Source organism: Pecten maximus, chromosome 3 (assembly GCF_902652985.1).
Source record: "Pecten maximus chromosome 3, xPecMax1.1, whole genome shotgun sequence".
NCBI classification, from domain to species: Eukaryota; Metazoa; Mollusca; class Bivalvia; order Pectinida; family Pectinidae; genus Pecten; species Pecten maximus.
This window is the reverse complement of record NC_047017.1, coordinates 23085362-23102849: the sequence shown is the minus strand read 5'-3', so window position 1 is coordinate 23102849 and position 17488 is coordinate 23085362. Positions and strand designations below refer to the sequence as shown.

General features: G+C 35.6%; 2 protein-coding genes across 3 annotated transcripts in view; one reads left to right on the top strand and one right to left on the bottom strand.

The window, feature by feature from the left end:
* The window catches only part of LOC117323602 (probable serine/threonine-protein kinase yakA), a 46866-nt gene extending 43629 nt beyond the window's left edge, over nt 1-3237 (bottom strand). Inside the window, exons 1-2 of the mRNA XM_033878914.1 lie at nt 3093-3237; nt 956-1080 (exon numbers count right to left, since the gene is read on the bottom strand). Coding sequence (XP_033734805.1) covers nt 956-1080; nt 3093-3127 — 160 coding nt within the window. The 5' untranslated portion in view covers nt 3128-3237. The remainder of the gene's footprint in view (nt 1-955; nt 1081-3092) is intronic.
* A 290-nt stretch (nt 3238-3527) lies between these two features.
* Nucleotides 3528-17083, top strand: LOC117323601. 2 transcript variants are annotated; one of them, XM_033878913.1, is made up of 4 exons: nt 3528-3593; nt 4149-4793; nt 10584-10804; nt 13508-17083. In XM_033878913.1, the coding sequence occupies exons 2-4, from the start codon at nt 4205-4207 to the stop codon at nt 13682-13684; spliced, it is 987 nt and encodes a 328-aa protein (XP_033734804.1). In that variant the 5' UTR covers nt 3528-3593; nt 4149-4204; the 3' UTR covers nt 13685-17083. The 2 variants fall into 2 exon arrangements, with proteins under 2 accessions (XP_033734804.1, XP_033734803.1); XM_033878912.1 differs by lacking the exon at nt 3528-3593 and having other exon boundaries at nt 3992-4793.
* Nucleotides 17084-17488: the final 405 nt, after the last annotated feature.

Here is a 17488-nt window from a genome sequence, read left to right as displayed (position 1 = left end):
TTGGTAATTAGTAGAGCTGAGTATCACAAGGTGGGTGGCGAAACGATTCATATCACGATACAGGGGTCACAATACGATATGTATCACGGTATATGAGAAACTGATGACCTATCAGATATCTGGTATTCCAATGTACAGTAGCCATGTTTGTGTTTGTGGTATTTCCAGAATATTTTATTCTTTGTCCACATTCATTACAAAAACCATACATTCTGTTTGTTTCCTACAAAATGTTCTTAAATTTAAATGATTTGAATTTGAAATAACTCCAACAGACAGCTTTGTAAGCCACTGGAACAGCCTTGTCAGCCATGTTATCTGATACCAATGTAGGCCAACGTTGTTCAGGGGAGATAACTACAAATTTTCTGGTATTGCGACACAAATCAAGGATAGACGATGCATAGATACACTACTCTTCGATCCAATACATCAATGCATCAGTGAATCGTTACACCACTAGTAATAAGTCTTTTACCGGTGAAACCAGGGGAGACTATAGGTTTCCTCCCTGTCTGTCTGTCAGTCCATCCACACAGTTTACTGCACTTTTCTAAGACATGCTTCAAGATATGTTGGTGAAAGTCTGTATGTAACTTCAGTATGAGTAGTTGTAGATCAAGTGCAATTTTCAGGGTTTTTGGGTCAAGGTCAAGATCACTTACTATTTTTGAGCAAGGGTCGGTACTAAGGGAACATGTATTGCTTTAGCAATACCCTCAGAATTCTTGTTTCAATTGTCAAATTTTAATACAATTATTTTAATCATTGCCTTTTAGTACTATGATTCTATCATGTTATACAGTATAAAGTCATATCTATGTGAAGAAAAAAATGTAACTGTCAAACTGGTTCACTCAAGGCTCCTATGTGGTATTCCACAGATACCAACAAAATAGGACACTTGTATCTTGTACTTGTGGATGAGAGGAGATACTGTATTTAAGAAACGTACCATACATGGGAAAGCTCACTTTTTCTGGATGAGCTATCTGCCGAAAAAGTCTGTGAAGGCCACCTTTGGTATATGCAGACATATGTACTATGGGCGGATCCAGAGGAATATGCTGTCCTTTATGGCTGAAAGTAAAACAATCTTGATGTATTATCATTGTCAAGACATGGACCTAAATTACCTGCTAGTTGAATTGTACCAGGAAACCAGAGCACCCAGAGAAAGCCCACGTGGTCGGGCATGAACTGGTGACCCAATACACCCTTTTGTATTCAGTTAGGGATCAAACCCTGGATGCCAAGGTGAAAGGCAAGTGTGTTAGTGCTGTGTCACCCGACTGCCTAAATATTAACATTTCAGTTGTTTTTTAAATGTGATGCATCAAAATTTTAGAAAAATATAAAAACTAAATTATATTCATGCCAATGTCTTGGTCTAAAAGTGCTTTAAACGAATGTCTCAATTAAGTTGAGCATCCTTAATCCGAGTTCTATTACGGCCGATGTGTTTTAGTCTCTATATAATGTAAATATGATGGCCGACAGCGGCTGGCAAATAACAACTACAGAGTAATAGATTTGTGTACATGTACATTTTCTACACGTACAGTACAACTACATGTACTTAATATTGCAAAATGCAGTACAGTACAACTACTTGATATTGCAAAATGCATGCATGTATTGTACATTTTGCAACTTGCCATGAATAGTACAACTACTCAATATTGCAAAATGCCTGCATGTACATTTTGCAACTTGTCATGTACAGTACAACTACTTAATATCCATAAACATTACTAACAATCGAATCCAACATTCCACGATTTCACAGCATGAAGATGAGGTTAGTTGGTGTAGGAGGCTGTGTGTTGTATCAGGTAGAGCATGGGGTGATACACTTATTTTCTGAATGCCCTTTAGTCCAAAAATAAGTAATATTGTAATGTGGATAAATGTTTATATAAATGTATGAATGGTAAACCGTTTCCCATTGAGTATAACATGTATATCAACAGTATGACAGAATACACACACGAAAAATTGAAATTAAAAAAAAAAACACACACACAATTTCAGGGTTTTCTGATAAAAAAAATGACCGCAAGTGAGCATTGTATGAAAATATGAACGTTGATATTTAAGCAAAATAACCACATTTTCTATCATCTTTTAGATGTTAAATATTCTATGTCTATCCAGAGTTGTTGTTCCTTATATTCACATGTTGATGACGGTAGTCAGTTATAATTATAGGATTTTTTTGGTTGTGATGCATTGAATTAAGGAGCGATGCTTGTACATGTACGCATTTTGCAATACTGAGTAGTTGTACTGTACGTGTAGGAAATGTACATGTACACAAATCTATTACTCTCATACTCTGTAGTCATTATTTGGTGGCTGATGTAGGCCATCATATGTAAACCATCAAGATGCCAAAATTTATCCCTGTACAACTGCTGCAGATATGTTTGGGACTGATCAGGTGTCCACTCATCAGCAACATGTTTGTCACCATCCATCACAGAGATAAAAAGTGGCAAAGCTCCACAAAGACATGGCCATGTCTCCTGATTATTCAAATTGCATGTTAATAAAATAAACATTTTTTTATGTTTATCTCCAACAAGATATGTCCTATTCTAGACCTTAGTTTGAAACTGGGGGGGGGGGGGGGGGGGGGGGGGGGTAATTGTATAATCTGTTTGTAAGAAATTTACTCATTTTTAGCTGGGCAATATTCTTTACAAAAACACAGGGACTGGTAGCAAGTCTTAACATAACAAGCAACATATTATTTTGAGAGAAAAAAAGAAATGCTAGAAAATCGTACGGGGCCAAATGTCTAAATTATTTAAAATTAGTTTATAGATGTCATCCGAGCCTTTGTAAACAAGTGACTTAATGTGATGCGCGTTTTTCGCACAAATGCTTGAATCACTATTTTTCTCGTACGTGCATTTGAAAAATCATGTCGGTGGGTGCGAGGTGAATGACTCCACACTGATGTATACAACATTGACATGCTTAGCTCGAAACCTAAGTAAAAGAATGGAACCGACTGGATGTTAGCGGAACATATGAATCTCGGGATGAAAAAATATTACAGTAGGCCCAATATCATGAATGCACACCATATCTCCTTTCTGAATGCCGAGTTCCTGTCCATGTTTTCTGTCAATTTACAGTCAACTTCAAAGACACTTTGTGCTAATTCATAACTCGTCTTTCTCTTCTGTATGCGACAGACGAATCGCCCGCCATTATTGTTGTTGCAATCTCGCGATGTACCGTTATAGTCGAGATTGTACCGGAGAACAGTTCGGCAAAATCCGACAACTTACGTACGTGTCGAGATGCCTGATTGGAGAGCGGACCTCCCCACTTGACTCCGCCCATAATGTCATTCAAGCTGGGAAGTACGCGAGGCAGGAACCAATAGGAGCCAAGCATAGGTCTCCGTCAAAATCATGTCTGAACTTGTGATAATCTTCTCGAAGAAAATGATTGGCTGTGACCATATATGGAAAATGACGCAACGTTTGTAAACAAACAGGCATGCGTATGCCATGCTCCCAACGTAAGATATAGTAAAATTTTTGCGGGAGTTTCCATACTGACAGAACTTTTGACAGGTAAGGAAGGATAATTTCTCGTTATCACTAATGTTATACAAATTACATTATAAGACATCTAGAGTTACTGTTCTGATAAAAGAGTGTTAAACAAACTTAGTTTATTTAGTGAAACGTGAACTTTGAGTTAATTTTCGACAGTATCATTATATTGGACGATCACTATCGCACACTCTACTCATATTTCTCATCTATTGGCAAATACGCCAGTATAATCTATGGTATGGTGTTGATTTTGGATCGCTCGAATGTTTTTTGCATTGGTTTTAATCAACAAACTTATTTTTTCTTCTGATAATTTTTAGACTGAAAAATAAAAAAAAAATATTTGGCAGTCTTCCAGCTTTGTCAAATTTAGATTTAGAGTGTCTGTTTAAATCTCGCTCGTACACAAATGTCAATTACGTGAGCAGGCTATAGTTAGAGTTGGGACAGTGACCTAAGGTTTTTATTTAGGCTGAAGATTACGATAATACACCAGATAAAAGCACGTGGTTATACAGTGTACAATACATTGTGTATATAGTATATTAATCGTGACGTTTATACCAACAGGAGTTATTACACGGAAGCGCTACATACATAGGTAATGGTTTAAAGCCACTGGAGAGATGCAGGAGTATTCCAAAGGTAACACGCTGGATATAGATCAGGAGAAGGAGAAATCTTTATCAGCATTTAAAACTGTGCCCAGAGGATTGAAACATTCTACTTCGTCCAGGTCGGAAAAGCGTGACAGTGGATATTTGACGGATAATTCCCCAGCAAACTTTGGGAGTAGTTCTACTTATTTTACGTTTGATACTGGTGATGCTGGTGTGGGGTCTAGAGGGGGACACACCCTTCACCCGTCTGTTGACGAGGATGAGGAAGTGGAAATGGTGCTGAACAGTCCCTCGCCAATGGGAAGGGCGTCGAAGCCTATCCCCATCCAGCGCCCTCGGGCTCCCCTCCCCCGGGACATGTTGGACACAGGTCCAACTCAGGAGCAGGATGATGATGACGTTTTTGAGAATGCTTCTAGCGTTTGCGATATGTTCACAAGGCGGCGGTTTAGGAGCCACGCCCATCACTTTAGGCCCATACACGGGCGGACGGTGGGGACTCAAACCCCTAGCCTGCACGGTCAGGCCATAACGGAAACTATTAACGTTATATCGGACAGATTCCATCCCTACCAACAGCCGCCCATAGCCAGAGGTAAGCCTATACTACTCACACATACAACAATAATTACCACAGCGTATAGCTGTATATCACTTCTGTGAAATATCACATGTATAATATCTAAAGCATGTTTTGATTTTGTCATAATTAAACATGTTTTTCATTCTGACAGTTTAACAGCCATAATTTAGAGACAAAACTTGTTTAATTGGTAATATTTCGGGGGTGTTATTCTTTTAAAAATAAGCTGAAAGTGATTATTTACAATCAAGTTTCTATCAGCTGCAATAGTACACACAGGAATGTGGAAGATGACTAATTGCACAATGGGAGGTAACTCCAGTTCCAGATGTTTGCGGTTGTCCACCTTACACTGTTGCATATGAGATCTAAATTTATTGCGACAAGGATTTTAAAAATAATCATAATAATAGTGGTTTACCATTGACAGTTATTTTACTTCCGTGCCTTTTCTTATCAAAATACACCATTTATTTCATTAAAGAGTACAACACATTATTATTTTTGCTCTAACTTGCCAAAGAAATAACACATGTTTGTCCAGTTAGTATACTGATGCAATATTTGACAGTTATAGTTTAACTGCATTTCTTAAAAAGATGATTAAAATTAAGAGTCGCGAAGGAAAACGATAACACGAAAACACTTGAGCCACTTGACTTCTGGGCCCCATCGTCACGTAGCGACATCGAGGGTAACATTAGGTTATTAAGCCAATGATGGGATTAGGATTAGAAAGTCAGACCAGCTAACGGATCATCCTAATACTAGAACGTACTTCTCGGATCGTTGCCTCTATGGAAATTACCAAAATAGATGAGTCAATCAGTCTAGAAAAAAAAATCTGCGGTTTTTCGGTTCGATAGATCTCCGTCCATGGTTTTAGTCATCCCCGTTGTATCTGTTTAGATGATTTCCGAAACCAAAGTAAAAAACAAAATACAAAACAAAAAAACTTCGAATAATATTGATACAAGATAATTGCAAATATCAATTTTTAGATTTCATCAAATATAATGTGAGACTAATAATACATTTGATCAGCTTAACCCTGTGCCCTGGATAAGGAAATAGACTTAGGATTCAGTGAGTCATAACACACGATTTACGGAGAACTATAGGAATATAACCACGTTATGGGGCCTATTTACATCTCCACCAAACAAACAGTTTCTATGGCCGGATATCAGATTTGTTTTGTTTATTAATACATGCTTTATTTGGTTCTTTATCCTTTAAAATTTATTTGATATTTTATGTATTCACGGAAATTGTGTGGAAAACGTCAAATTATACACTGTAAATTAGTATAGAAATACTTATTCCTCTAATTTGAATATGTAAATGCCTGTATTTTCAGTTGGCGTTTTTTTTTTCGTACGTTGTATTTTTACTCCCGCTTTATAAATAGAGTCCTTAAACACAAGACAGAATTTCGTTTTATTTAAGGTTTCTCTAAAAAAAATTCTCTCAAGATCATCGGATTAAAAGACAGAATACATCTTTAAAAAATATATAAAATAAGAATTATTTAAAACAAAAATGAATTGATATTGTTACTAAATTATAAAAGCAATCATTTTTATCAGATTTTTAGATGATGTATTTATAGTTATAGGAATTCAATGATAAGTTTGACATAAAGCCTATATTGGACGTTAACAAATATCGCAAGACATGGATGTGTGTCCGAACTCTAGTGACATTTTCTGATCTCTTGCATCACTGTATTTCCTAATTCCCGAAAAGATTATTTTCTTGTTTATTTTTTATCCGACCAACGGTATTTATATTTTCCAAACCAATTATACAGTGAAATTAGGTGAAACTCATCTGTCACAGTTTTGACGGAATCACGTGCAATAATGTCAGTGATTTGAAATTTTTAAGCAATTTCTGATGATCAGAAAAGCATTTATCTCTAAACCACTCTTGCTTTCGATTTATATTATTTCCTTATCGCCAGGAAATCTAATAAAAAATATATGTAATCTATTAAGATTTTTAACAAGATAAGAATTACAGAAAAATAATAAAGAAACATTAAAAGGTGTGTCGGAAAATATTTTTTTTTATATAAAACGTGTTTCGTGACAAAAAATATATAATAAATGCTACTTCTTCGGAGTTCTGACATATATAACAGGCTCCATTGCGGATTACATTCCCTAAATGATATATTTCCACTGACATTTAGGAGCAGGTTGTGTTCTTAAATTATACTTATCCATCCCAACATCTGTTTAATTTCGCTAGTAAAGCTCATATAAATATCTTATTTCACTACAAGTCCAGTGCATATTCAACCACATAAATGTTCAGTGTATCCTGGAGAAAAATGATATTTAGCGGAACTACGACCCATTTTCGTGTTTCCGATATATCTATACATACTTGTTATGTTTTATCTATGAACCAAGGGTTGGAATAATGTTCTGTTGTAGGTATCCGTATAGATACAGTTATTCATTTCGAATTCGGAACCTCTAGGTCTCTGGCAAAGTAACATATCTCTGTTTTCAATACGATATTGTTACGAAAAATAGCAGGGACATATCATTAAAGGCTATTCAAGTCGTTAGCTCAAAAGTGTTGCTTTTATTATTAGATCGATCTGAAATATTTATCAACGTTTTCTCACCACGGCTATCTTTCTTCTTCTTCTTCTTCTTCTTCTTCTTCTTCTTCTTCTTCTTCTTCTTCTTCTTTTGAAATCACGGCCCTGTAGAAATCATCTGTATCTTCATAAAACAAACTCTTGTAAATAATTCCATTAAAAAGCTTATATAAATGTTTACTTTTACAAATACCCTCCTTTGAAATAGCTTCTTTCTATAATACCGGAATGATATTCTTTTTATGTCTGTACAAACTTGTATAAAACACTTTCATTTTAAAAGTAATAAAGATATTCTCCTACAAATTAACCTTAAAATAACCCTCTACTAAGTATTCTATGTCTATTTACATAAAACAACTTCTTTCGGAAGTGTCCTCCTACAAAAATACCATATAAAGTGTAACATATACAATTTGATATACAACATTGAAAATTGCTAATCTATACTTTCGATTATGAAAGGCCAGACACGAAATACGTATATTGATAATGTAACATGCAGAAAAATCTTGTTAAAATTATATTTGTATACGAATATGAAGAAAAGGCGCGATAAATTTACATCGTTTAATGAATATCGTTATATCACCACTTCCTTAGTGAAAACTAATTTACGACCTGGGTACCGTATTCCGGGCCAAAAGTTACGGAGAACCGTTAACGTCCCAGCTGTCAATATGTCAACTGTCCGATCAGGTGTCATCGTGATTTGGGTGAGCACGCGACATTGATCGATGGCCAACACCTTTGATCCTCATCCACCTGTGTACGATACAAGAACTAAACCACCAACTCACGTGTATAAAGTGTTAGAGTTTAAAATTGAAAATGGATGATTTTGATTAAATCAAAAACAGGAAACAAATCGTATTAGTTGACAATTTTCTGATTGAATCGTCATGAAAGCAAATCCTGTACGTATCACAAGTGAGCGTAATAATTGTGAATATGGCATAATTAATTCTTGATTACCGAAGTGGGAATCAAGCATATTTAAATTTATCTTTTTTTTTTCACAAAGGGTACTATTTCTCTTGTATTTTAATCTAAATACTTCCAGCATCTTCAATATTAACCGTACACTTTAATCAACTTTAAAAGCTATACTGTAAGATAAATTGTTCCAATATGTCAAATAAAAAAAAAATAAAAAATCTGTTCATTACCGCCATAAATTTTTTTTTGTCATAAAGTGGCGTGATATTTCACAATCACTAATAGACAATGCATGTATTATCTACGGGTCACCGAATCACGTTTACGTATACATCTGATATACCAGTAGGCCCGAGGGAAATCAATTGTACATAATAACGATGTTTAAATACGTGCTCTCTCGAATTACCACCATTTATGATTTACCAGTTACAAGTTTAAAGTAAAAACAGTTTCCGGTCTTTACAGACAAAAAAGAGACTCACTTAAGTACAGTTGTAATTGTTTGTATGTGGTAAATCAAGATAATTTAGATTTATGTATGCACACATTGACAAGTTTATTTTGTGGGACAGATAGAGTGAAACACTATCAAAAGTGGGCCATTACACAGATAAACACCATGGAGTGATTGTTCCTAAATATAGCCCAAATCGTGGCACAATAACAATGTACAGCGTTGCATCAGCACTGAAAATAAGTCTACGTAACGCACGTACAGCTGTGATGTGTATTGCCTTGTATAATCACTGCATGTCGATTTCACGGCGCTTTGTTGTACATGCACGTCTACTCGTAACACGTACGTATAACTATCGAGTCGGCCTTATCTGCTTTCTATATAGATTATAGGTCACACTACATGTGCGGCGCGCCAGTTGTAAACTCATTGCCAAAACATTTTTTTTCTGCAGTTGACATTTAAATAAGTCTAATGAACATAAAAATAGGTGTGCTGTCTGTATCCATGTTTGTTTTTAACGTTTCATTTACTTAAAAGATAAAATATATTTGTAAAGCTGATTTCATCATTGTATAATTAGAACAAAAACAATATAGACGTGTCCCCAGATAACGGATTATGTGAAGTGTAACTACTTGATTTATAAGTGACGCCGTTACAGTTATAACTTCCGGTTTACTGAACCTCGTTCCCGATATCTACATTTGTTTATGTTATCAAATCGTAGGTTAGAACTGCGTAGTAAACTCCCGGTAAACTGACAAATCCGGAAATTGCTAACTCAAGTGTTTTGCCGTTCAACTGTTTACATTTCATACACGAGATCTCCGCATCTCATTAAAATATCACGAGGATTTCTAGGAGACTTTTGTTGCTAAATATTATTATGTCCAATCGTCATCTGAAAGGCCTTACGGTTGATGAAAGCAGACGTAAACCTGTTAAATAATTGAATAAATGAATATTATGTACTATTAGCTCAATTGAAGCAGATGTTAATCCACTCAGACAGTCAGTCAGACAAACAGAAATATAAATGTGGATCAATAGTAATACTAATACCTAATCCTTTACGAGGAAGTGCAATGAGACTTTTAAACACGTTTTCAGATAGTTATATTCTGACGGAAGGTTTATGGCTTAACATAGGAAGTCTTTGCGGTTTGTTATGATCGGCTGACACCATGTTTACACAGTCGTACGATACTAGGATCATTTTATGTACCGAACACAAGGCCAATTCAGTACATATATTATAAAACTTTATGTTGGAATGTAAACAAGTAAAACGACGTTGTGAATATTAAAATTTGGTGTTTTTGTAGACAAACTTGCTGTTAATTATTCACAAACAAATTTCATTTTCTATTGCGAAATGTTTAATTTATTCAGAGACATATGAATTATATCACATCCTGTTATTTGATTCAAACATATTTTATTTGTAATTACAACATTACTAAGGCCCTATCCACAATACATACTATATGAATTAAGAAATAGTATAATATGATCACGATGAATACAAGTCTTATATACAAATAATAATAATAATAGAAAAAAAATACGATGCATCATATCATATTAGCGAAATCGTTGGCTGGCTTTTATATTATCTTGCACGCTCCTAAAAATGTATGTGTTTACATCTACCGGCAGATATTCACTTCCTTGGAGCAATAAGTTTAAATCAATGACAACCTCAAGATTTAAATTTTGTAATCTATTTAGGTCTCTGATTTATTTTAATAGTTAAATGGGATAAATACATCGTTTCTCGCAGGTACTGCCTACGCGCGGCTGAGATACCACTCTGACGGTGATGATTCAGATTGTCCCTCCCACGGGAGGGATCTACCCGATATCGTCCCCGTCCCCCGGGATAGGTCCATATCACTTCCGGACGTACACCACCAACAGCGACTTGATGTGGGCCGTGAACTACGGCGAATAGGAGACGAGTTCCACTTCGAGCTAGCAAGTGCCCCTCCTCGGGTGAGAAGGGTAAGTTTTGTTGAATACAATATTCTTCTTTTGAAAAAGTGATACCAAACATGCATAGGGGTTTATCCAAAAGTCTTCTGATATATTATCATAATTATAGATTATCAATTTATTATAAAATTATCCATAGGCGTCTTTTCTTTCAGGAGTCTTAATATAGATTCTGCATTAAAACGCTTGGTAAGAATGATGCGGTGTGCACAGGGATTATTTATTGTGAAGATTACTGTACAGATAAACAATATAGTGCAAATGACACATTGTTAAATTATATTCCTGATTCAAATGTAGTCTTATTGCCATCAACAATGATTCAAACTGATATGATTTTGTTATCCGTGCTGAAACGCTATAAGTTCATTAATTTATTTCACCAGCAGTTTTACATTATAACCACCAGCATTAAAACTATGCCGTTTATCTTTTTTAAAGATATTTCTTGTTTCTTATCATTTGGAAGTCCACAACAGAATTATTTCGTTTGTAAATTGGGATCAGATTCAAATTGAAAAGAGAAACGAATCCGTCTTCATTTAATTAAGTAGTTAACGTGAATTCATTAAGCTGATATATTCTTCTCACACTCAGGTAACGTATAGAGAGGGGCTAACGATCTATCATTTACGGCACATGTTTTTAGATTAAAATCTACGAATAATGTGTTGCCACCATTACAAATGTATACAAAGCGTAAAAACAGTTTCTTTTCTCTTTTTTATCCTTTTTAATCACCCAAGATTTCGCCCATGGCCTTTTATCTTTTAAAGTTTTGAAGTGAGTGTCACGTGATGTAAATAAAAACAGAACACGCGTCGCGAGAGGGTATTTTGACAGATCTAGGTCACAAGGTTACTACGTTGTTGTCGTGCATGTGTGTTATAGTACTATACTGGCTCACTGCCAAACTCTTACATAAACCATGCATGTTCATGCCGACCGTGTCTCTTATTGTACCCTACGCTGACAAAGACGTATACTCTTACAAAACCTTTTTATCGATAAAAGATTACAAAGCTTATAACCCCGCCGACACATGTCATAGGTTTCGGCTTTGAGAGTTGACGTTATAGTTCATCAATTTCATCGTGATCATCGATATCAATTTCAATAAGTGAATATCGATTTCAGTCGTACTTTTGAGTCATTTGTTGTTATTTGGCGGACATTGTTATACACATGTATTACATCAGACAGTTTCATACATCAAACAGAGAGGTTAGTACTTACGTCAACTTCCTTGTTTTTAAAGGACGAGTAGAAAACAGGTTTGTAGAATTTACCAAAAAAGGAATTTATACTACATAAAACGTGACTTAAATCCAAAGTTCTAAGTGATACTGTTATAAATGATAAGCGCTCTACGGTTTCCATGTCGCATGTAAAATAATACAGGTGAACACTAAAAGTGAGGAAACAAAACTTTATCTTGTTACAACGAGTCCGTTAACACATCTGTAGAATTCTGTACAGGTATTGTTTACGTGTACTGATTTACCCTGACTATGGACGTGGGTTCATCTAGTACTTTGTTCCTTCCTTACTCAGCATCTGGAGCAAAATGTATCACACCTGTATAGATCGATACCCGGACTTTCCCAACCACGCATCATCCCTGTATCAATTCGTAAACGGACTTTCCTAATCGATCGTATGTCACGCTCATCAATCGATATTTAATCATTCATTACCGAGCGGATATCTACTGATTCACTCATTTTTGTTTATTTGTTTTTAAATCTGATTATATTTTTGTTTTGTTTGATCAATCGGGCGTATCGTTGTGTTTAAAGAACCCACTACAAATCACGATTTTTATTGAGCATATCTACATTTTGTCAAATACGTTATTAACTAGACGTGTATGATTATATACATCGAAGGATATTCGCACAAAATAGTTCCCTAGAGAAAAGGACAACCAGATACGAAACAATAACATCTAAATTACAAATGAAGTTTCATTTTTTTTTAAATCTCTTATTTATAAGTTTTAGTTGACATAATACACCAGATCCTTTATCTTTTACATCTTGACTGCAATTTGTTTACAAAATTGGAGCTTGGAATATTGTTTGCCACTAGTGTCGGCAAGGTAAAATGTCCTACCTGTATATCTACCTGTACAGGTGCGAAAACGTCACCTGTCAACTTTTATTACGCCTAACTGGGCCATTATCATTACTCCAGAGACGATGAGTCATACTTTGTTTCCGGTTTAGAAAGTTGCTGGCGGCAGCGAGCCTTAAATAGCTGGATAAGCATCAAACTATCGATTCAATAGTTCCCCCCTGGACGGGTTTGTTTAAAGCCTTTCACCACCTCTCCTCACCTTCTGGTAAATACGTACACACACAGGTGTCCCTTTCCAGCTCTGTGCACCCCTGTCGAGTACTATTGTGGCACTTACTGAAAGATTGTTTTGTTGTCAGGTGAGCTATCAAGTTACCTATGTTATTATTAGTTGGTATATAGATACATACAAAGGACACGGCGACACGCGTCTTGTGTGAGTAACGTAAATGTACATTATGCTATTTTTACACATAAATAGATATCTAGTTCACACCACGAAACATAATAATACAAAAAAAAAAAAAAAACGCGTTTAAAATAGGAACCACAAGTATACTAGTAAGTCACTTACGATATTCGTTATAGGTTTTAATATTCATCTGTGACTCAAATGTTTAATTTTATTTTCAGAACGGCGTTGTGATGCGGCAAGCTTCGTCTTTTCCCGGAACAACGGCATTCAATTTCCAGAATTGGTGGGAGCAGCTACGGACCATTTTCTCTAGTCCAGTAAATATAGACCAGGACCACCAGCGGAGGAGAGCCTCGTCTTCGGCTGATCCCGGCTCCTTCCGGAAAGACTTTTGACGTCATGTCTTGCCATATGCATATTGCGTCACAACCTCGTGCTTATCTGGTCACTATCGGAACCCCTCTAAGGTATTTGACAATGAGGAAGATTATGACATTCGTAGCTTTTCTGGACAATCAAGTCGGTAAGGAGGATGTTCCGATCGGTGTTTACATTATGGGATCTCTGGCACATATGACAATGAGAGAGGGCGTTCCGAATGCCCAAGACAATTTGTTGACTGGGCAGCCAACCTCCGAGTTGCGTTGTCCTCGATGGTGCTATGCATGTAGAGTAGTAGACACCTTATGTGGGCTGGAGTGTGTGAGATGTTGGACAGGTTGTGATATGTCTGTTTTTGTGGTATGCCCAAAGTCAGGTATAAGAGGTGTATTTATTACAATTCAACGACGTCAAACTCTTTACGGACAAGAGCGATGATGAGAAGAAACGATAGATCCGGACCAATCTCTCGAACTCTTACAAAACTTGAGGGCCGCTGACGTAGTAAACAACCACTTATACAGCTAGAAACTCTACAAAACACTTCAACTTAGTCCTTTATGTCAATTGCTCATACTGGGGCCAAGCCCATTGTAGGAAGATCTCATTTCATCTTTTTTGACAGAACGTATTGTTGTATTTTGTTTTAATTTGATAATTCCTAAGTGCTACGGAGACGACCGTGACCATTATCTTACATTTGGTGCAACGTACTTATTTGATAGCTCAGCCACTGCATCCGGCAACTGGAGACGGTTGGCGGGGGAAAACACGAGGTGTTCATAAGCCATAGTTACTCATTATAGAGGCATTTCCGGCAAATATTGATTGAGTTTTCATTGACAGCGGAGGGAGATTGTCTATAGTGTCTGTTTAGATAAAGTGTTCGGACCTGGTCATACCCGTCACTTTATTTGTAAATGCCAAATTGAATTCACATTTCCGGGACTTGTATAACACAGGCCAAATCGTTCAACTGATACAATCTCCAAACAACTCTGTATATTTCTAAAACGCACCGTTCTGAACTATTTCCTTGTTGTTTCGACTGTGTATTGTTTCCAACACGTTAACTTCTTCTAGTGTGGGCATTACATTAGTATAGACATTGAATATACAAACACTTCTTAGTGTCCATTCAAAAGCATTATTCCATAATTTTTTTCAAACTCTTTCTTTTGAAAATGTAGTTTTCTTTCTTCTTTTTTTTCCATTTTTTCTTTTGTAAATTTGATGAATTTCCTTATTTCGATATGCACAGTGTTCCGAGATGGCGTATTTACAATGCGAGTGCAGGGTACAGTTATACATGATGTTTGTATTTAATATTTACACTATAAACAATTACCTCGTTAGAAATATTACAATGTTATGATAATATCATTATTGTACCATTTGGGATGTGTTTATCAAATCTCATTCAATTAAACCACCTATGCAGAACAGTTTAACAGTAATTCGTCATGATCAATATTTTCCCATCAGTATATTCTTGATGAGCGCACACTTTTACATTACAGGTATCAATATTATTTTCTGAATGATTTATTTTGATAAGTGAAAACTACATAGATGCAAACTAGACACTTACTAACATGTACGTTTATCTAATAATCTCTCTGCTAGTTTTCGTATCGAAATGGCGAGATGCCACCTGGGTTCTTCGTTTCCTTTGCATGATGGGAAATCACGTGATTAATAGGGAGGAAAGCTTCTAAAATGGCGAAGCCCATACCGCACAGTAAAAGTAATGAAATTCAGAGTGTATTATGGGTCTGAACGTTGTCATATTGCTGAGAATTTGAAGCAAATCAGCAGATATCCTGAGATTATGTTGACAGAAATTCTCATTTGTCGACCATATGCATCAATCGAATTCTGTACGTGCTTGGATTTCTTTCAATAGTAATATCAGGTAATTCATCTATGCTGAATTAGATGCTTATCATTCATAGTAGCATATTCTCGACAATATAACATACATGTGTTCTGACCTTTCGTGCAATGTTCGGTCTGTGTGCCGCCATTTTAAAATCCGTGTTCCATATAAACTCATCGTGTATACGGAGTCTGGTGACTGTCAACCGTATTTAGTTTACACAGGGTAACTCCACGGTTACTGAGCCGTGGAAAACCACCCGAAGTCACCGTTTTAGATTTAACAGTAGTTTCATTACGATATGTGCGCGTGTGTGAGAGAGTGCGTGTATGTGTGCGTGTGGCGTTCTGCCATAAAATGTGAAGAAAAAACATTTCTGAAGTTTTCCAATGATCTCAAACTTTGTTCTTTTTGTTGTTGCTGACTTTTGTATATAGGGATTCTTTGATTTTTCCATTGTGTGTACATACTTTGTGTGACTAGTTATCTGTATATTAAGTCTGTTTTAACTGTATATAGAGTAGGTTATATCTTGGCTTTTAATTGTTAGTGCTTCTTTGTAAAACAGGTATGAAATGGGAATTTTTGACCTGAATTGCCTTGAAATTTGATTACAGGATACCTGCATACCTTTGGTTCTTTTGCTTTGTACTAATTGTTGAATACTGTAACCGCTTAATTTTCGCGTGGATTAAGCATTCAAGTTTTCTTTGCATGAATTAAGAATGGAGGATTACTTTGCGAAATTTTCGAGTTTGTATATTGCGAAATTTTCGAGTTTGTAAATTACGAAATTTTCGAGTTTGTAAATATGAAAGATGTTATCCCAACAATGAGAGTCAATTTATCTACGTAAATAATGTTCGCGAAGCCTTTATTCGGCAATGACCCTTCTCGAAAATGAACACCAAAATAGAGTGGTTTACATTATAAATAAGATTATTGGAAAGTTTCGTTAGAAAGTATTGTGTAAAGAAAATGTTCCGCGAATTTCAATACATTTTTCAAGACAATTATATAGTTACTAAAATACTGCAATGAGTAAATGTAGTTGAAATGTGCTTCTCCTTTCATCACTACTTTGTACATAGTTATGTGGACGTGGGTTCGAGTGTTTTCATGTCACTTCAACGTGCCTCTTTCCTTCCAATCCAACTTTATTGTTCACAGAAGAGTCTACTTGTCTTATTTGCTCAAATATATCTTTATTAATTACAATGTTAAGTTCATATTTCTATTTTTCTTTTCTTTTTTTGCAATCTTTTACCGTAATATTTTATTTATTTTCGCCTTTGTTTACCAGCATCTACAAGTGTGTAAACAACGTTTTCCCGAAGTGCTTATTTTTGTTCAATGAAGTACTAGTATTGGTGACCGAAAGGTGTGCCTCTCACGATCATGCAATCAATTTATTTTTGTAAGAAAAGACGAGAAGAGGATTTTATTGAAAAGAAAGAAAAAAAAAATGTAAAAAAGAATGAAAAGACAAAACTGAAGGTGACGAATAATGAATAAATGTACATTGCCTTGATAATGTGTTTTTGTATTGTTTTTAAGCTTATCGACAGTTGAAGTCATTTTATTTTTTCGAAGTGTATCAACATTAGAAGTCATTATGGACCAATCATACATGTGTTCATCTGTTTATAAAAGAATCGCTTATTACATATGTTTCTTGAAAGTTAGTCATCATATAACAAAACACAGAACGTAATTTTGTAAAGTAGAACATTAAGGGGGTTTGATATGACAGTACAAGGACGGGTAAATAACAATGAGCGTGTAAACCAATCAGATAATTGGACCAATTAAAATATAGACACTGAAATCAGTAGGAAAGCTCGTTTAATCGCGAATCTGAATATGTTTCTGTTTTGGAAAAGACATTATTGCCAGATGAAAATCGAAGAATTAATTCCCTTAAAAAACATTTATTATC